Below are 19,979 nucleotides of genomic sequence, written 5' to 3' on the forward strand. Positions count from 1 at the left end.
TCAACTGCGGAGAATGAAAACCCCAAGATAAACAACCGCGAGAAATCATCCAATGAGAGACCAGGACAGTCTTTGGGAATGACAGGGTGTCCGTTGACAATTTATTATTTCTGAGAAATATTTACGATCACTTGTCCTCACCCCATGCATTTTTCTCTGGGTTCAAATTTTTCAGGTCATTCGTATCATCTTCTAGATTCATTCCATTCGTTATCAATAAAATAAAAAATGGACAGGGATATAATTTAATGCTCTAGATACCGTTTCCAGGGATTTGAGAATCGATTAAACATCAGTCGATGTAGATTGAAAAAATGGCGAATGGAGCTGTCAATCCTGAACATAAACGAGCCGGAAATAATTTGTCGACGATTTACGGCAGGTGTGTTGAATGTGTGCAATATGAATGTGTGTTGATATGATTTTAAAAAATGATACATATCCATCAGAATTCGTTCTCTCAGAGTACCCACCATTGGGGCTGATAAGATGAAGGTGACCTTTTGCACGGATATGGATAAATCCGTGATTGTTTATAATTTTGAAAAACGAGGATGGGCACAGGTTGGACCAGAGGACGACTGGAATTTTTACTGGTAATTTTATAGTGTTTTGCGCGGGGTTCATACACTCGGATATGATAAATATCGATTTATCTCGAAAACTATTGATTTTAAAGGGATGTAGTAGAAGTCATTTTTTTTCGAAAATTCAATCGGCTGTAAAAAAGTCATTTAATGATTTCATGTTGAATCGGTAGGTTTGGAGATAATTCGATATATAAGAAATGTTTTCACGTGGAGTTATTCATTTTATCGGTTCGTTACAGAAATAAATAAATAATAAAAGCATAAAATGAATTGCATTCCCAATTATTGAACTTGCAGGGCAGTAACGCAGTCCTGTCGAAATATATTCAGCGTGGAGACAGGATATCGAATGGGAGACAATCAGTAATACCTCAGTATAATTTTTTATACAGATATTTTTAAGGAAAATTGTAAAGAAAAAAAATGCGAGCAATATTATCCAAATGGTTCTAAAAAATATGTTTTCGTTTTAAAAAATTGAGATTCATCTTTATGGCATTCGTTTTTAGAACAATAAATCATTTTCCAAATCACTACGAATTGACTCGGAAGGATTTGTTGGTGAAAAATATCAAGAGATATCGAAAAGATCTCGAACGAGAGGGAAGTCCTCTAGCCGAGCGTGGAGATGGCCCGGGAAAATATCTCCACTTGGATTTCATTCCTGTGACTTTTGTGTTACCTGCGGATTACAATATGTTCGTCGAAGAGTATCGCAAGTCTCCACAGAGCACTTGGATCATGAAACCCTGTGGGAAATCCCAGGGGGCGGGTATTTTCTTGATCAACAAACTGAGTAAATTGAAAAAATGGTCCCGAGAGGCTAAAAATCCGTTCAATCCAAATTTATCAAAAGAATCGTACGTGATATCTAGGTAAATCCAATTTCCATTAATTACTTTCACAGTGTAAATTCTTTCTATTATTAATAATTAGATTTTTTCTGGAAGAGATAAATATTTACCTTTCTGTTTCATCTCCTCAATTGCTCCATTCAGATACATCGACAATCCCCTCTTAATCGGTGGTAAAAAATTCGACCTGCGGCTGTACGTTCTGATAACATCCTTCCGGCCCCTGAAAGCCTATCTCTTCAAACTCGGTTTCTGTAGATTCTGCACAGTCAAGTACGACACGAGCATACAGGAGCTCGACAATATGTACGTTCATCTCACGAATGTCTCCGTCCAAAAACACGGGGTGAGTGGTACCCACTTCAGCATCCACTTTTTACGTCCAAAAAAATGAGTTTAAAAAAATCTCTCCAGGACGAGTACAATAGTCTCCATGGGGGCAAACTCAGCGTTCAAAATCTTCGTCTGTATCTGGAGAGCACTCGGGGAAAAGCTGTGACGGAAAAGCTCTTTGCAAACATCTCCTGGTGCATTGTTCACTCACTCAAGGCTGTCGCTCCAGTTATGGCTAACGATCGACATTGCTTCGAGTGTTATGGATATGATATAATCATTGATAATAAATTAAAACCCTGGTTGATCGAGGTGAATCCATTCAATATCTAAAATGCTTCAAATTTCCAATTTCTTGAAAATAAAGTCATAATAATTGACCTGAATCAGTAGAAAAGCAGTGAAATGTCAAGTTTTAATGAGAATTTTCAATTCAATGATTTATTGTATTAAAAGATGATAGTACTATAGTCCATAATTAAAACTGGTTCCAATGAATTCAACCAATTGTTCCGATGATTTATTATTCCAGGTCAATGCCTCGCCCTCTCTGACATCAACAACCGTTAACGACAGAATCTTGAAATACAAGCTCATAGATAACATTGTATCCGTGGTATTGCCTCCCGACGGAGTGCCAGAGTAAGTGGAAAATCCTGGAAACTTGAATTATCATGATCATTGACAAAAGCTCTTGAAGCCCTGGAGAATGGATGAGAGCGATGTCTACAGGGATCTTTTCATTATTTTTATTCTCTCCATTCAATAGTGTCAGATGGAACAAGTGCCCCACGCCACAGGCAATGGGGAATTTTGAGCTCCTCCTCGACGAGGAACTCTCTGCTCAAGAGGAAAAGGACGTCTACTCCAGCAAATACAGAAGCTCCTCCAACAAATGGAAATGATCTACGAAGTGAGGAGAATAAACAACTCGCGTGAATTTAAAATAAAACAAAAAAATTATTATTAGTCGTTTTTCTTTTCTTTTTTCTGTACAAATATGATACACAAGCAGATATGATAGATAATGTTGTATATAAAATACGAATGAGAGGAAAATCCTTCGGTTATCATTGAAAAATTTTTTAATACTTTTCTTCTTTTTTTTTATGGGGCAAATTCGTAAAAATCGGCAGTGTGAAATGCTCTGTGAAATTATCGGTGGCGATTAATATTTTCGCCGTGCGACGATTTTTTATCTATCCTATAATCATTAATGGTTATGGCACCCTGTAATTATTAATTAGGGCTCGATTGCGTTATCTTTACAGCCTTAGATCTTTCTCATACACCCATAATTTTCGGAAATTCCATCTTGATATACGTTGAAACGGCAATTAAAAAATATTTGAGATACGAACTTTGAGAAAATCCAGATAACGACTGAAAGAGAAACAATCGAGCGTAATCTCTTCTATTCAATGAACTGCCGCAACAGAATAAGGCAAACTGTAATCTTTTCCTCAAAATTTATTTCGGATTTATTCTCATAAGTCTAGTTTCTATTTCCTCCGATTAGAATTCATCTTCAAATTTCCCAATGCTGATTATTTCCGGTACAAAGCCAATGAAATATCATTTTTTTTGGCTTCTACTATTATTTTTCCTGTGATTTACAAACATTCAGAAATAATGTCAACTTATCCGTCACAGCAATCCAATATTGAATACAAAATATTGACACGGACTCAATAAAGATGTGAACGATCCGTGATGTGTACAAAAGCATCGATATCCAATTTCTCATGAATTCTGAATGTGCATGTAAAATATAGTCAATACGTGGAAACCTCACGTAATTTATCTCTTCGAAAATCATTACTAACTCTACATATTCATGTTTACTCGAAGCAGCCTTTGGTTAAATGCCACAATCAGGTAAGAAACCGTGGGGTCCATGTTCTTCTCTTTTCTCCGTTGAGACGCAAACAACGATAATATAATAGAATACGATATATCTTTATCACAATTAACAGAGTATAGATAGACATAATTAATGGCCTTTGTGCAGGCATTGCAGATGGGAATTTCAGCAGAATGCCGGGCTGCCTTAAAAATTATTCTTGAATTAAAAAAAACAAACTGTCATGTACACATTTTTACACGGATTCACGGTGCTAGATTGAGAATTAGTCTATTGCCCCTCAATTTATGTACACGTTCATTATTTACAGGGTATCGTGATCGGAATTTTGCATATTTTATAAATTATTTGCAAAATCTATGTTTCACGATCGCTAGGCACTCACGGTTAACTTCCTTCTCCCTTTGTACAAGAATGTGATTCAACTATAAAACAGATATTTGCACTTTCTCTCATGCGTTTTGTTTTAGATACTTATCGTATCTTTGTAGCACCCATTGTCATTAAAATAAAACTTAAAATTAATGGAGGACAATTTTTGAGTATCGAATAATTAGCAATTGGAACGTCCCATGTCAAATTACGTCTTAAATTATGTCTCGCCAGCTTTCAACAACTGCCATAAAAAATTGTGGCATTAAGATCTACTCCTGTGTTCGTGAGGTAGATTTGTGAAAGTTTGAGTGATTTCAAGGGGATGAAAATTGACGGAAATTGACACATCGACATCAATTGGTGAGAAGAGCAACAGGAAAATTGGAGTCGATATGGGATGCTCCAATTTTCAACATTCAGAAGAAAAATCATTTCCGTCGAATATCCATTTACTTCAGAGAAGTATTTCCCGTTTCAACGCCGTTTTTTTCTAGTTCGATAATTTTTTGGAGAATTATCATGTGTGCAACATTCAGTTCAGTCTCTCAATAATTATTCACCCCAAAATCTCAATCATTGCAATTCTCTCCCAACAAAATACAAAATTCACAATAAAAAATACTGCTACCCCAATCATTCTAATTGAAACCTAATCAAAAAGCGTCGATGGAAAAAAAAAGATATTCAAATAAAAAATACTTCTCTCCAATAAACGAAAGTTCGAAAAAAAAATCGGAATTTTCTCCGTGAATACTTTTGATGCTTCACCAAAGGGAAGAAACGAAAATTTGATTTCGATTTTTGTACATTCACCAGAAAAGTCATGAGAATTCCCTGGAATTTAGCGACAGCCCATAATGGTCTTACGGTACAGGAGATGGTGGAGGTGGCAGTGGGCTGAAATACGTCGACGACCTCGAGCTCGGAGACGGAGGACAGCTGTAGGCCGTATCACTGTGGTAGACTAATCTAGGTGTTGGTGGTGGTGGGCCTGGCTCACTACCGTACCTGTACCGTGCTAATTGCGGATAATTGCTGTCTGATTCGTCGCAGACGTCAGTGCTGCAGGGGGTGGGCGGTGGGGGCTGGTTGATGCTGCGGTAGTATCGATAGGGACGGTAACGCGAGGCATTACTACTGGAGCACCGAGTTGAGTTTGCTGTTGTTGCTGGACTCGGTGGTGGATTGAGGGTCTCCTGGGGATAACCACCCGCAGAGCTACCCCGAGTCGAGCTTGACGCGCCTATAAAAATTAATGAAATCCTCTATATTACCTCTGGGATAAAAAAAAAATCATGTATTCCCAGCAGTTTCATACATTACATTACACCGTAAATAATTAACGAGAGACTCGTATGAGTTTTAAAGATCACGAAGTTATGTAGTGAAATTTCTCATCCATGGAAATTATGAAGATGATAATTATTACTACGAAAAAAAAGGGTAACTAATTGAATGAAACAAAAAAAATCTCTGGAATTAATTGCTTTCGTTTGAATTATTATAAATAAATTCACCTGTAATATGACTGCGATCATAGCTCGACCCAATGCTGCTGGCAGTAAGTGTAGACATTCTCATGGTCTTGAGTCCCGCCTTGAGATCCTTAACTCCATTCTTGTGCATTAAAACTGGTTTACCAGACCTGCCAGGTTTGGGAGATAATGGATCGCCAGCGGAGTCATGTAGACAAATGTCAGGTAGCTCATCATTGCCAGCGAGTTTCTTTCGGCAGTAGTAATACCCAAGTACAGCAATAGACATTACCCCAACAACGACAAGAACAACGATAACATATGCCGATTTTCCAGTCTCAACGGTGGGTCCAATCTCCTGCCTCCGATTATGAGTTGAGGTGCACACGTGTGCAGATTCATCACTGCCGTCAGCGCAATTCTCCCAGCCATCACACAGTGCACTACCAGGAATGCAAGCTGGAGTGATAGTGCACCTGAATTGTCCAGGTTGACAGCAGTGAGCCTCATCCATTCCATCCTGACACTGTGGAGTACCATCACACACCCACGATACATCGATGCACTGACCACTCTGACACCTGAACTGATCGTGGCCACAGGCGGGACAACCCAGCTCATCACTTCCATCAGGACAATCAGTCTGTCCATCGCACTTCCAAGTGGCTGGTATGCAGTCCTTGGCAAGAGCTGATGTCGAATCAGCGCAGGTGAAATGATCAGCACCACAAGCTGGTGCAGCCCTGCAGGTCCTACCATCCTCCGACAGCACGAGAAATTGTGGACATGAGCATCTGGCATTGATACCAGTTCCAATGCAAAAGTGAGAACAGCCCCCATAATCCCTGAATGGGCTGCACACGTGGGACTCCATAACGTGATCATCAGGTGTTCTCACTGTCACAAGATCCGAGAGAACTTTATTCATCATCGCTCTCCTACCTGTCCCCGATGTTTTATTCACTCGCTCCACTACCTGATTCTCACGGTTAAACCAGTAGAGGTAATCGTTGAGAGTTGACAGATAGGCGATAGAATTTTGCTCCTCCACTGAGACCAATGTACGCCGATTTTTTCCATCAATATCACAAAATTCAATCTGCCTCCCATGAGCCCAGAATATCTGATCTGTCACGGTATCCACCACCAGAGCAGTTGGCTGCTCCAAATCCGAGGCTATTGTTATTCTCTCTTTTCCATCCATTGCACTCTGCATAACTCTCATTTTTGCACCCACATCGGTCCAGAATAGAAGACGTCTCTCCGGATGGACCGCTATATTTCTGGGCTTTTCACTCTCCCCTTTGACGACAACTCCCAGGGATGAACCGTTATCCAATCTTGTGACGTTTATCGCATCGTTCTCTGTGCACGACCAAAAGAGAAGACGACCGAGTGGATCGAGAGCGAGATCAAAGGGATGAGAGCCCGTACCACCCGGGATTACCACCGATGCGTGAGTTCGATTTTCTAAGGCCTTACGAACGGACATTGTACGACCATCAATCCAGTATATGTGTTGAGTTATTGGATCGAATTCTATTGCTCTCACGTTTCGTATTCCCTGGACTCGAAGAACAACGTCTGGACAGTCATCCACGTCCGGAATAAATCTACCCATTACATTTCGCAGACTGTATACCATGAAATTTTTTGGGGCAATACACGTTTTATTATCGGCAGCGATAGTGTAGTGGGTGGGACAAGTGCATTTGTACAATTGCGATGGATTGCCACCAGTATCGGGTAGTGCAATGCAAATATCACTGCACTCGCCGTTATTGAGAGCACAGGGATTCCAGCCAGCTTGTCTTGACGCATGAAAAACTAGTATATCAGTAACGGATTCCAATTTATTATGAATTTTCGTGCGATTTGCTCCGGTGGTTTTATTCGCCCTCTCGATGTCCCCGGTATTCCAATCAGTCCAATAAATATAATCCAAATACTGAGTTATTCCAAATGGATAGACAATATCCTGTTTGATGACAGCACGTCTTTTTGACGTTTTAAGATCGAAACTGTCGATAGCCGGAGTGAAGAGATCAGCCCAGTACAATTTATTCGCTGAATGATCGATTGTGAGCCCATGTGTCTTCCCAATATTTGATATCATCACTTGTCTCGCACTTCCATCCAGCCCCGCCCTCTCAATACTACCAGACTTTCCCCACTCACTCCAGTACATGTGCCCCCTCCCAGGATCAAGTGTGAGGCATCTCGGCTCAACGAGATCCTGCCAAATCAGAACTTTCCTGCTGGATCCCTCGAGTCTAATCACTTCAATTCTCCTCGTCCCTGTGTCACTCCAATACAGATTCTGCGATATCCAATCGACCGCCAATCCCTCGGGTGTCTCCAGCCCCAGATCCACAATTCTCTCCACATCAGATCCATTGATAAATGCCCGAGTAATCGCTTTCACCTTGACGTCAGTCCAATAAATTCTACTGTGTGCAATATCAAAGTCCAATGCACTCGCCTCTTTGACTCCAGTGACCGGTATAATGTTATCATTGTTGGCATTTTCAATGCTGATTCTCCCGATGTTATCCTTCCTCGAAAACAATAAAAATGCATCGGGGACAACACACGTTTTCTTGTCTTTGGTCAGCTCGTATCCAATTTGACAGGCGCAAACGTAGTTGTCACCTGGTTTGTTCAGGCACAGGTGACTGCAGCCACCGTTGTCCCTGGCGCAGGGATTCGTACCATCGATATACCCCAGGTGGACAGCCTTAACACCCATGACATTGGGCACCTGCTCGACGATAACTTCACGATCGGATCCAGTGAGTTTATGGGCGCGATCGATACTTCGTCTCTGCCAATCAGTCCAGTACAGGTAATCACCAAGAAGACTCAGTCCAAACAGATGGGGAAGATTGTCGGTGATGACTTCACGTCTGTCTGATCCATCCATATTGCACACCTCGATTTTATCCATCTTGGCATCACACCAGTAGATTTTTTTCCTTTCAAGATCGAGGGCTATGCCATTTGGCCAAACAATGTCTTTACTGATAAGAAGAATTCGTTCACTCCCATCGAGATTGCTCCGTTCAATCTTCGGTCGTTTCTCGTTCCAATCCGTCCAGAACATCCAACCGAGCTGAGGCGCCAGGGCAATAGCCCTCGGTTCCAACAGATCTTCATTAATTAAAACTCTCCTGCTCGTGCCATTGAGTCTAGCGACCTCGATTCTATCGGTACCTGTGTCCGTCCAGTACATATTCCTGGCGATCCAATCAATGGCAATGCCATCAGGATTGGTGACCTCAGTGGTAACGATGTCCTCCTGCCCAGAGCCATCCAAATACGCCCGTCTAATAGCTCGAGCCTTCTCATCAGTCCAATACAGCATCTCGTCAACAGGATCAAAATCAATGGCAATTGCGTGCTTTATTCCGGTCAATGGTAGAACGAAATTGGTGTAATCAGGGGAATCGAGGGAGAGCCTGCAGATCTCATTGCGTTGAACAATGAGGAGTAACTCCTCAGGTCTCTTTGCACACGTGTAATTATCAATCAGCTTGACCCCAGTGGGACAAGCACAGCTGTAACCAGGTGAATCAGTGCTGAGTAAACACAGATCCGAGCAATTGCCATTGTTGTGTCGACACGGATGGTCAGAGTACGGCTGCCTCCTGGGATCCCACACCTCGATGTCACCTGGTATGTACTCACCGTTAATGAGTTCACGAGGTGGTGATTGAGTTGTCGTAGACCTGATCTCGTGCGAGTGAATGCAGAAGGTCTTCCAGTCGGTCCAGTAAAGCTTCTGATCGAAGAATGAGATTGCAAACGGATAGGCCAATCCCTCTTTCACAATTTTTCTCCTGTTCTTTCCATTGTAATCCATCACAGCTATGAATTTGAGTTTTCCGTCAGCCCAGTACACTAGCTCGTTGTCATAATCTATCGTCAATCCATTTGGCCAGAATATATCGTCAGAGACGATGACCCTTCGGCTCTCAGGATTGCCGTCCATCGAGGATCTCTCGATCTTGGGGACATCGCCCCAGTCTGTCCAGAACATGAGACTTCTCATGGGCACCAGGGCTATTGCTCTTGGCTCAGAGATATCTGTCCAGAATAACACTTTTCGTTGTTTATCGTCGTCTATACTTGTCACTTCAATTCGATTCTTTTCACCGTCAGTCCAGTATAGCTTTCCTGTGTACCAGTCACAGGCTAGACCATCTGGGGATATCAGACTCGTATTGGCGACTGTTATTCGATCACCCGAGTGAGTTCCGTTGGTCTTCACACACTGAATCATCTCCAGGCCACTGTCTGACCAACAGACCAGTCTTCGCTCCCAGAAAAAATCGAGAGCTGCACCTTGATTCAGATCCTTAACTACTGTTATTACCTTGTTACCTCGGGATGTGTTCGCAACTCGTATGTCCTTGTTCGTGGTGAACAGCAGAGTTGGTGAGCCTGTAATCATAAAGGAGAATTATTCCATTAATTGTTATTACTGAATTCATCAGCGTGGGATTATTCAGCCGCTGCTTTTCGATGGATTCCATTCGTCGCACTATGACAACATGTGCATGCACTCAGATTAGGGGATCACGGGAAAGTGTTCGATGATACGATAAGAGGAGTATTGATTAACCAGGAGCTGTTGGAATTGCACTGTCACCTCAACTCCTCGAAGATAGGGAAATAGGGGATTACCATGACAACATAGTGGAGCAATTGTTGAGCTGCATGAATCTCTACTGGTATATTATTCCCGATGAATGGGGGAGAATCAATATTGAGTGATTGGTTTGGCTAATACCTCTTCACCACTCCGTACTTGTGTAATTTGTCTCAACTTGTAAACGAGGTGAGCTCCCTCGACGGATTAATGAATGCCACTTTGTGCACTCCAAAGTTACACACCTTTACCTCCCCTTTGAGCGCCCATTACGAAAATTCTTTGAAGCTCCAACCAACAGAGCCAACAAGCTTCTTCGCCTCATTATGCACTCCAACGCATTATTCCCACTCCTCGTATCACCCCAAAGAGAAAATTCACTTCAAAGAAGTCCCTCCTAAATCATTTAATTCCCCTACTTCACGCATTTTCATTTTCAATTATCCACCCTTTCTCATCTCGTCTCTCGCCCAACGACAATTGTCAAGACGAGAAAATCCCACGGATTATCAAAAGGAAGAGGAAGTGCGAGAAACAGGTGACGAGGCGTGAGATTAAACGAGCAGCGAGACAAGAGGACAAAAAACCAAACGAGAAATATCCCTCAAAAAAATAAATTAAAAAAAAACATCCAACCGGAGATTCAAATTACGCAAGTGGATATAGAGTTCCAACTCTACCAGAAAACATACATATATATATTTTTTGTTAATTAAAAATAATGATCAAAATAATATTTTCCCAACTCGGCTAACTGAAAAAAAAAAAAAACGGAGAACCAGAAAAAAAAGTCTTTAGACTTGAGGAAAAACCCGGCTAAATATTTTTTTATATTCTTCTGCATGCCCACGCCAATGTGGAGTAAGGGAAGAGAGAGAGTGAGAGAGAGAGATCTCGTTCTCAGTCCCGTGAACCTGAAGTCCTCGGTTTTGTATCCTGGTTAGAGTGTATTCGTACGGTCGAGAGCCATCTAGCAAAGAAGAGGTGGAGAGGAGAAGTTGAGAAGAAAAAAAAAATTAAAAAATAATAAAAAAAAAAAAGAGGGGCGATGGCAGTTAGCACGCCCCAACTCTGCTTCCCATCTCATTCTCCTTCTTGGCCGCTTTCCCTCTCGCCTCCACACCCCCTCACTGCCTCTTCCCGCCCCTTCCACCCCCCCAGCACCCAACCACCCCCACCCACCCTACTACTGTACCTTGTTAGCGGCCGTTAGTCTTCCGTCGACCTTATGCACACATGTGAGCATGAAATGTACATATTCCATCCTTTGTTTCCACTTGTTCATCGAAAACTTGAAGGAGACTCCAAGTGGTGGAAAAAAAATGATTAAGAAGGGAAAATCATCCCAATGAAAATTTTTTCCTGAATTGATTCCAAGTCTAGACGTGATTCAATTTTAAATTAATGGTATGCTGTGAATAATAACAACGATGTGGTGGGTAATGCAGAGGAGACGGAGACTGAGACTGATACAGGGGTATGAGGGGGTGGTGTGGGTGGTGTGGGTGGTGAATGGGGTAGAAGTGGCCCCTGAAGGGAAGGAAAGGCATGTGCATGGATTACAGCCAAGGAGAAGGCCTGAACCCTATGAACAAACCCTATCCACCACTCGACACACCGAGTGAACCTAGAATCCATGAATAGTGGGTACAGAGCAAGTTAAGAACTACCGTTGATCGCTTTTCAGCACGCACATCCATTCTGCATTCATTCGGAGTTCACGTGCAATTCAATTGAATTTTCTACAGTACTTGCACTGGATCTTGGCACCGGTTTATCCTTTCTCGTTGGTTTTTCTCGTCATTATCTGGGTATTGATTCACCCGGGATTACTCGTATTTGTACATTGATTCTCCCTTCGGGTATGGAGATGGTAAAGAATTGTCAAAGAAAACTGGAACGTCGAGGGGAGTTATGTGAAGAATTATTGGAACGAGATAGAGATTATTGTGAAGTGGAAAATGTCGGAGGCGATGATTTTTTACTTTCATGTCTCCATATAGATTCGCAGGGATGAGAATTAATTTTTTTTTTCATTGAAAACGTGTGTGGGCATGTTTAATTTGAAAGGTTTGAAGGTATCAGAAATTTTGTCGTTGAAAATTGATACTTGGTCGAGACTAATCGAGAGATAACAAATTATTTTGTGATATTTAAAATTCTTCATAAAATTGTTACTCAGATTTTCTGGTAAAAATCCGCAATTTGTACATATTCATTATCTAGAAGATTAATTAAGAAAATTAATTCCGATGCATTGGAGGATGTAAAAAATCGGCGAGAGAAAGTTTTGTATCGATGCATCGGAAAACGGGAATGATAAAATTTCTCCGCCTAGAGATCATATGAAAGAATCCGGAGAGATGATAGAACCGAGAAACTCATCAAAAACAAAGAGAATAAAAAATGTGTGGGGCTTTGCCGGTAACTTCACCATCTTCATTTCTTTTCATCACATCATCCTCGGAAAATAAGACATACAAAGGCCACAGAACAGCCGAGCACATAGACCACGAAACAATTCGTAAAAACCAAGGGCGGAATGAGACAAATGGAAGAAACTTGCATGGGGCGAATAAATGATTCGGAGGACATTAAGATAGCCGGAAGATTAAAGAAATCCGTTGGAAGGTGTCTGGGACTGGTGTCAACGGTGTAAAAAGAAGCTAGATGAAGCTCAAAAGAAAAATACACCGAGAGACAAATATATTTGAGATATTCATTTACATCAGAGAGAAATCGGTGTTCAAGTGCAGATTCCTGGTGATTATAATTATTGAAAAAAGTTTCCCCACAAACTTCTTCAAAAATATTTTTAAATTACAAACATTTCAAATTTCAACATTCTTTAAAATATAAAATGGACGAAGCTGACAAAAAAAATTGTAGTAACAATTTTTTTTTTTATTGAAATAGAAAACTCATTGGGGAATGGGATATTGGAGGGCTCCTCCCTTTATGGAGGATTGAAAAAAATCTCAGTGTAAAAAATGTGAGATGGAACAAGAGTAATAAAAAAGAAGATGCAGAGAATGACTTGCCGCTACGTGTGCACCTTGTGATATTATTTATATTGTGGCTTGTTAAGTGGACTGACAGTGCAGAAGGGAGATGGAGGTTGAATGCTGGACTGCAGAGATGAAATGGAAAATACACTGAAAAATGAGGGGAATAGAGATGGAGGGAGGGTCTACATTCCTGAGGTAAAGGTTCGGTTCCCTACTGGTTCGCCAGCTCTTGCATCTCTCTTCATCAATCCAAGTGTAACAGCGATGGAGGAACCAAAGAACCCCAGTACACCTTCAACCCACTGGCATTGTGTTCCCTCATCGCTCCTTATATTTCATTTTGCCCCCTCCTGACTTCACCTCTTTATTCGATTCTCGGTGCTAAATCCTTCCCCATTCGACTTTCTGCTTCAAATCCCCGAGGAATCACTAGATCTAAGAATTTTTTTGGTCTAACAAAATTGTTTATTGTCAGTGCATTTTCATTTGTGGAAAAAAATCCACAGGAAATTCTCATAATTTAATAGAAATATTCCTACTATCAAATTAAGTTGACAGAATTCAATTATTTGAGCAGAACTATTTTTTTGTTGTTTGTATTGAAGGAATTTTTTTTATAAAACCAATAAAGGTAATTTACTCTACAATCGGCATGTGCAATTATTCCTCAGTAATTATCTGGATCGAATAAATTCAGGGGTGAAATGTGGTAACTCGATTTCAAAATTTTTTCTAGGGATCGATTGATCTTGAAAATATATCACAAGAAATATAGCTGAAAACGTAAACAACTTTGACACATAGGCTAATTTTCAAAGAAGATCTTGGATCTAAGGGTGAAGAAGAATTTTTTATGGACATCCTTTTCAGACATCAATTTTTGTCCCAAATTTGGGACATCCCCTGGGGCCATACGAGTAATTCAAGTATAGAGTATGACCCGTATAATATCCTCGGAAATTGAAAAGACATGTGACAATACCAGACTACAATTTTGAATATCAAACGAAAAATTGAATAACATATTTTTTTCACCTTTCTAAAAATCTCTTGAATCGATCCAAATTTTTCATAAACAACAAAAAATTGTACTCGACCCATCACAACCGAATTTGACCTCGACTCTGGAGCTCGAATTTCTCAAAAGAAAATTCCACCCAAAAAATCTACTCCAACCCCCTGAAAATGTCGTAACCCGGAGGAACAGCCCCCACAGCAGATGATCCCGAATGATTCTCGGAAATGAGGCTGACGCGCAAAGTGGAGTAACAATGAATGAAACCTTAGAATAGCGTAACGTAAACAAGAACAGGAAGGAGAATCAACCGAGGGGACAAGAGGGTTAGAAGATTACGGAGTGACATAAGAACAAATAAAAGTACTCATTGATAACCCGATGGGAGTGCAGCGAGTCCACTAATGAATTCGCTGAAGAAAACTAGAAGAAAGTCGAAAGAAAGAATGTGATAATAAAATCCTCACCATGGGCGAAAGATGCGGCGAGAGTGCACAAGATGCAGGCAGCGAGGGCGCCCCTCAATTTCCTCAATGCCATCATAAATCAAACGTCCAGTGCATCAACAGTTCCTCCACTCACTCGCACTCACATTTTATTAACAATAACGTTATCATTCCATCACTTAGCTGTAACAATTAGTGGGACTATCCCCCACCCACGAAATTCTATTATTCCACGTGAAGTGACCACTGCACACCACAGACTGACGAACAGAACACAGACGAACCCACGCCGCAGAGAACAACCCGAATATACCCGAAATCATTGCACCACTCAGTTCTGCCAACTCATCGACAACTCATTCTACTCCTCATTTTCAATTCACTCCGTTGGCAACGAGCAGCTGATGTGCACCTGCGGGGGTGGAGGGCACTGCACAAACTATTGTAAACGCGTCATTAGTCACCCGAGACCTGTTATTTTCCTTATGCATTCTGCGTAGGCAGTATCCGAGTGTGTGTGTACTTTTTTTTTTCCAGCAAATTGCTCGAGAATTTTCTTATCTCAACTTTGGGCAATCTCGAGGAGTGATTTGTCGTGTTTGGAGTTATTTGAATTCAGTTGACGTGGGAAATGGAAGGAGCCGGCAGTTCTGAACAGCATGATGAATGGAAGAAGAGGGTATGTTTTTCATTGGTTTCGATTGTCAGGAACGTCATTATTGCACTAGTCGCATTCGATTTTGATGGGGTTGAATAATAAGAAATTGAACTGTTATTTCACTTTTTGTGGTTGTTTTGTGGACGAATAATTGAGAGGTCTCGATGTTTATGTTTCGGGGTTTAAGAATAAATTGAGTTAGGTCTTACGAATTCGTGTCATCGGGTCCAGGGCGTGTACCCTTCTGTCGTTTAGTTAAATAATTTATCGTGAGGGGTTTGATTTTCCAGGCTTTTTTGGGACCTCTCCCTCCCAATTTTCTCAGACTGGAGGAACACTTGACACCTCAAGAACAGCAGGAAGCTGCTGACCAACAGGCGGCCCTGGCTTTGCAACAGCTGCAGGGAATGTCCACCGCTGCTGCACCAGGACTTGGAAGGCTCAGTATTACTATTGCACAGGTGAGCAATTGAGAGCATTCAATTTATTTAATCTGTATTTTTTTTATTTGCAGCTAATCATCTTTTCGGGCCAGTAATTATATTGTGTGTGAGAAATAAAAATTCATTCGTTGTCTCTGATTTCGAAAATTGAGGAAATTATTTTATGTTATTATTATATTTACTTTTCTCAAATGCTCGATGAAGAACATATGTAATATGGATTTTTTAAAAAGACACCCAATGAGATTCTGGTAATTATTGTTGAAATAGCGTATTATTATTGCAGGCGAAGTTAGTTAAAAATTACGGTATGACGAGGATGGACCCATACGTGAGATTGCGAGTTGGTCACGCGATTTACGAGACTCAAACTGCCACAAACGGAGGGAAAAATCCACACTGGAACAAAGTTATTCAATGGTAATACCTGCAAGACCTCGGTAATTTATGATGGAGTAATGACTGTTTTTTATCTCTCCATCAGTTGGCTACCAGCAGGTGTAGACAGAATATACGTGGAAATTTACGACGAGTGTTCTTTTACCATGGACGAGTTGATCGCCTGGGGACACATAGAGATTCCACCTCAAGTTATCCAGAGAGGGGAGACTCACGAGGACTGGTACATGCTCAGTGGAAAACAGGGTGATAATCAAGAGGGCATGATTGATTTAGTCTTCAGTTACACGGTAAAAGTAATTTCCTCTCGATGTGCTAAATTCATCAAACTCTCAAGACCTGCAAGCAATTTTCTCACTTTCCTTGAAATATCGAAGGCCTCACTCCATTCTTTTATTTCTAGTCGAATTTTTTTAGTATAATTTTTTTCAATTTGCAGACTAAATGCCAGCCGTACGTGGCTGGACCTCCAATGGTGATGGTACCGAATGCCACATCGAACCTGATGTTTGGAATGCAAGGATATTCCCCTGTCAATGTTTACACTGCACCACCAGTAGCTGCGGCGCAACAACCCCCTGTTCTTGCAAGTGCCAGACCGGAAGCAGAGACTGAATTACAGCAGGTAAATACGAAGATTAAATTAGAGCCACTATTATAATTATTAGGGAGGGATCTTGTTAAGCCAAATAAATAGAGATTTATGAGAAGGAAACTGCTAGATCTTCAGGAAAAGTAATAACGGATATGATAACGATAATATGCATTTGCAGATTGCTGAAATGTTCCCAAATGTCGACAAGGAGGTGATAAAATCCGTCTACGATGCCAACAACGGTAAGAAAGACACCACCATAAACTCTCTACTCCAAATGTGCGAATAATTATCATTCCTCAACACGGCGTAAATCGAAATAATTCTAATCTTCAAAACTATTTGTATTTTCTGCAAAAAAAAACAGAGAAAATATGTATTCTATATTAATGTAATATATTTGTAAATTATTAAGATGCATTGTTGACGTTTTGTGGGTAACTGTGAAGAGAGAAAATGGGTTTTTTGCATTTTTAAGTCATATAAATATCCATAGAATTTATTTTTAATCCGATCTAAACATGAATAGCAAAAGACTCATTCATAATTTTACACGTCAATAACCCGTAATGCACGTGACTATCATTATAAATCTTTTATTACAAATTTTTTCGAAACGATTTGAATCAACAAATTTGTAATGTGCATGTACATGGACGATTTTTCCTACCCCAAACGAGAGAATTATACCATTTCACCTGGAATGTAATTTAATCCTATAAAAATGTTTCATTCACGTCTTCTTGTTCTTTATCGATTGATTAACCCCCTATTTGCACACCGGGATACATTGAGTCGCACTGGGAATATCTGCAGATTATTTCTCCTACAAAACAATTCATACCTTTAATCCCTGTAATCAAATGTCAATTCAATTCTAGTCCTTTAGTCCGAAGGCCTAACTCCAGTCACGAAATGTTCTCAATTTCCTTGTGATTATTTACAGAATAAATCAACCGAAAAATAAAACATATCCAATAGAAAATCTTATTGAAATTTTCTTTTCTTTAACACTATTCTCTTACCGTATTTTTTACGGAGATTTCTCGACGTAAATTCTGGAAGTGAGACAAGCAGAATTTCACTTGATATTTGAATTGATCATTTCGAGATAAATTCATAATTCCCAAAATGTGTATTCTCAAAAAATGGGCCAAGGCTTTGATATTTTTTCCGTATTTCACAATTTTCCAGCAATATATAGAAAAATAATTCCTCGACGCCAAGACACCAATTAAATTCTCCCAAGAATATTCACTAACGAGAAGTCTTGCCTACCTTAATTATATAGAATAAGTCAAATGGAGCCGGTGCCCTGATGGAAGTCAATGAATCTGTGACCTGGCAATAATTAACGTGACCACATGTAGAAATAAGTTTTCTGCCAGTGAGGCAAGTATTTGGCGATGGGCTCCGCCACAAAACGGGCGAGGGGTATATTATTTGATAGTCCATCGAGGAGAGCAAAAATTCGGGCTTTGCTGCAGCTATCGTAGAAGGGCGATCGCAGAATATAAAGGAGAAGACTTATCCTGCGTCTTGTAATCTCCTCCTTTTCTTCTTTCGTGTAGACAGTGTGTTTTGTTTCCTTGCTTATCAAGTGGAGGCTGACTAGGTCGAGGGTGAGGGCTGTTACCCAGGGAAGCCAATTCTTATTCCCTTTCATCACGAAGGTCGTCAGGTGGATTATTGGTTTCATGATGTACAAAGTCTGTAAATAGTATCGACTTAAGTTTTATAACAAAAATTGGAGTGATAATTTGAATTCGTTTCATTTGTTTTACTTCAGCAATCAGGAGATTTCTTTTTGTAACAGGAGATTCTGTCACAGTGTCTTCATTTTCTGGTTTGAGTGGTGCCCATATTCTCGATTGAATGGGTCCAGATGCGTTTACACTCCTCACAAAAGTCCCTGAACGTCCTAACCGGAATCCTACTGAATGTTGCAATGGAACAGCTAGATTTCCAAGGGTCATGAATGTCAACGAACTCAATTTTTCTCGGTTCAGGGGAGGAATAGGGGTTATAGTAATTCGCTCTTTATCGTGATGGACTAGAATCAATCGCATCACAGACCTGGAATAATGGAGTGAAATTACGAAGGGCTCATTGAATCAGGATGATTACGCGGAGGAAATTCTGCAGGACTCACTTGAAGAGTTGTACTACCAATATCAGGAGCCATTTTCCCCTCTCACCCCACAGCTTCTTGGCCCCAACTTCGATCAGGGCCTCTGTGTATTCGATTATGGTCAGCCATATCTTTATTTGTGACTGGAATTGAGGGAGATTCAGGTGTGTGTATTTGGCGGTATATAACAGGTGATCGTTGAGTAGGATTAGGAGATTTGGCACGGAATAGATGAGCTCGGACGTCAACGAGGAGCTGCCAAAGCGTCCTGGTGACAAAAAAGGAGTAAACAAGTCACAGAGGTGAACATACCGTTAACAACTTTTTTAGAAACCATCGTAATAATCAATTACTCATGAAGTCAACAATTTTATACAGATAACGAGTTCAATAAATCATCTCACTGACGTAATATCAGTAATTATAAAAAAAAAAAAATAAATAAATAATTTTAATGGCCACATTAATATTGCTTGACAGCTAGATAAAATGTACCACTCATTTACCCTACAGTTCATTGGAAAAAAAACTAGCCACAAGTGTTCATTATTGAATAACAAATGTGTTAACTGGTCAATTAGTAAACTTGAGCCTGAATAGTCACGTAAATATAAAAATGGAGTATTGCAAAATTCCTGACGAAAATCGTGAAGTGCTAACGAACCTGCGGTAAAATACGACAAGCATCTCACAGTGCTCTCGATATCCGAAATGACCTGGGGCTTTGTGGTGATCCATTGCATGTATGCCTCGAGATAAGGTCGAACAGAAGCAGGTAATGACTGAATCACCATTATTCTAGCAATAATTTCCCAAAATGGTCAATTAGTCAGACCCTGAAAATCATCAACGACTTCAATTTGGCAGCCCCTTTTGAAGGTTATAGTCTGATGCACCACATAAAGGCCAGTCTCCAACCAATAATGATGAAAAATCCAGAAATATTGACCATTCCCAGATCATCAATGCCCCAAACACCCCAATCTCCTCGTTAAATTACTGTCAACTCAATTTTTCACCTCCAACCAGAACAAACGCACTCACCACTTGACACCATTGACTCAACTTGCACCCTCTCCCCTTCAATAATGTTCACCATACTTGACGTACTTGACTATCGAGCAATTCCCCCACCACTCGAC

General features: G+C 40.5%; 4 protein-coding genes across 8 annotated transcripts; 2 read left to right on the plus strand and 2 right to left on the minus strand.

Moving 5' to 3' along the window:
• The first annotated feature begins 11 nt into the window (after nucleotides 1-11).
• TTLL1B (Tubulin tyrosine ligase-like 1B) lies at nucleotides 12-3,722 on the plus strand. 3 transcript variants are annotated; one of them, XM_011299626.1, is made up of 9 exons: nucleotides 12-88; nucleotides 176-382; nucleotides 450-596; nucleotides 888-953; nucleotides 1,100-1,465; nucleotides 1,589-1,790; nucleotides 1,859-2,089; nucleotides 2,310-2,419; nucleotides 2,547-3,722. In XM_011299626.1, exons 2-9 carry the CDS (start codon nucleotides 315-317, stop codon nucleotides 2,680-2,682), a joined length of 1,326 nt encoding a protein of 441 aa, XP_011297928.1. In that variant the 5' UTR covers nucleotides 12-88; nucleotides 176-314; the 3' UTR covers nucleotides 2,683-3,722. The 3 variants fall into 3 exon arrangements, with proteins under 3 accessions (XP_011297928.1, XP_011297921.1, XP_011297936.1); XM_011299619.1 differs by having other exon boundaries at nucleotides 85-382; XM_011299634.1 differs by having other exon boundaries at nucleotides 85-382; nucleotides 465-596.
• A 96-nt stretch (nucleotides 3,723-3,818) lies between these two features.
• arr (low-density lipoprotein receptor-related protein 6) lies at nucleotides 3,819-14,858 on the minus strand. Its single transcript, XM_011299669.1, has 3 exons — nucleotides 14,633-14,858; nucleotides 5,534-9,934; nucleotides 3,819-5,259 (listed from the first exon to the last, which is right to left on the minus strand). Exons 1-3 carry the CDS (start codon nucleotides 14,706-14,708, stop codon nucleotides 4,880-4,882), a joined length of 4,857 nt encoding a protein of 1,618 aa, XP_011297971.1. The 5' UTR covers nucleotides 14,709-14,858; the 3' UTR covers nucleotides 3,819-4,879.
• A 163-nt stretch (nucleotides 14,859-15,021) lies between these two features.
• Nucleotides 15,022-17,442, plus strand: LOC105263451 (toll-interacting protein B-like). 2 transcript variants are annotated; one of them, XM_011299681.1, is made up of 6 exons: nucleotides 15,022-15,290; nucleotides 15,560-15,730; nucleotides 15,999-16,132; nucleotides 16,197-16,407; nucleotides 16,551-16,736; nucleotides 16,885-17,442. In XM_011299681.1, exons 1-6 carry the CDS (start codon nucleotides 15,243-15,245, stop codon nucleotides 16,993-16,995), a joined length of 861 nt encoding a protein of 286 aa, XP_011297983.1. In that variant the 5' UTR covers nucleotides 15,022-15,242; the 3' UTR covers nucleotides 16,996-17,442. The 2 variants fall into 2 exon arrangements, with proteins under 2 accessions (XP_011297983.1, XP_011297991.1); XM_011299689.1 differs by having other exon boundaries at nucleotides 15,023-15,290; nucleotides 16,197-16,401.
• Nucleotides 17,443-17,589: 147 nt separating this feature from the next.
• Nucleotides 17,590-19,969, minus strand: Pex16 (peroxin 16). 2 transcript variants are annotated; one of them, XM_011299733.1, is made up of 5 exons: nucleotides 19,882-19,969; nucleotides 19,502-19,673; nucleotides 18,859-19,105; nucleotides 18,491-18,782; nucleotides 17,590-18,417 (listed from the first exon to the last, which is right to left on the minus strand). In XM_011299733.1, exons 2-5 carry the CDS (start codon nucleotides 19,629-19,631, stop codon nucleotides 18,058-18,060), a joined length of 1,029 nt encoding a protein of 342 aa, XP_011298035.1. In that variant the 5' UTR covers nucleotides 19,632-19,673; nucleotides 19,882-19,969; the 3' UTR covers nucleotides 17,590-18,057. The 2 variants fall into 2 exon arrangements, with proteins under 2 accessions (XP_011298035.1, XP_011298026.1); XM_011299724.1 differs by having other exon boundaries at nucleotides 19,502-19,926.
• Nucleotides 19,970-19,979: the final 10 nt, after the last annotated feature.

Source organism: Fopius arisanus, unplaced genomic scaffold (genome assembly GCF_000806365.1).
Source record: "Fopius arisanus strain USDA-PBARC FA_bdor unplaced genomic scaffold, ASM80636v1 scaffold00001, whole genome shotgun sequence".
Lineage (NCBI taxonomy): Eukaryota > Metazoa > Arthropoda > Insecta > Hymenoptera > Braconidae > Fopius > Fopius arisanus.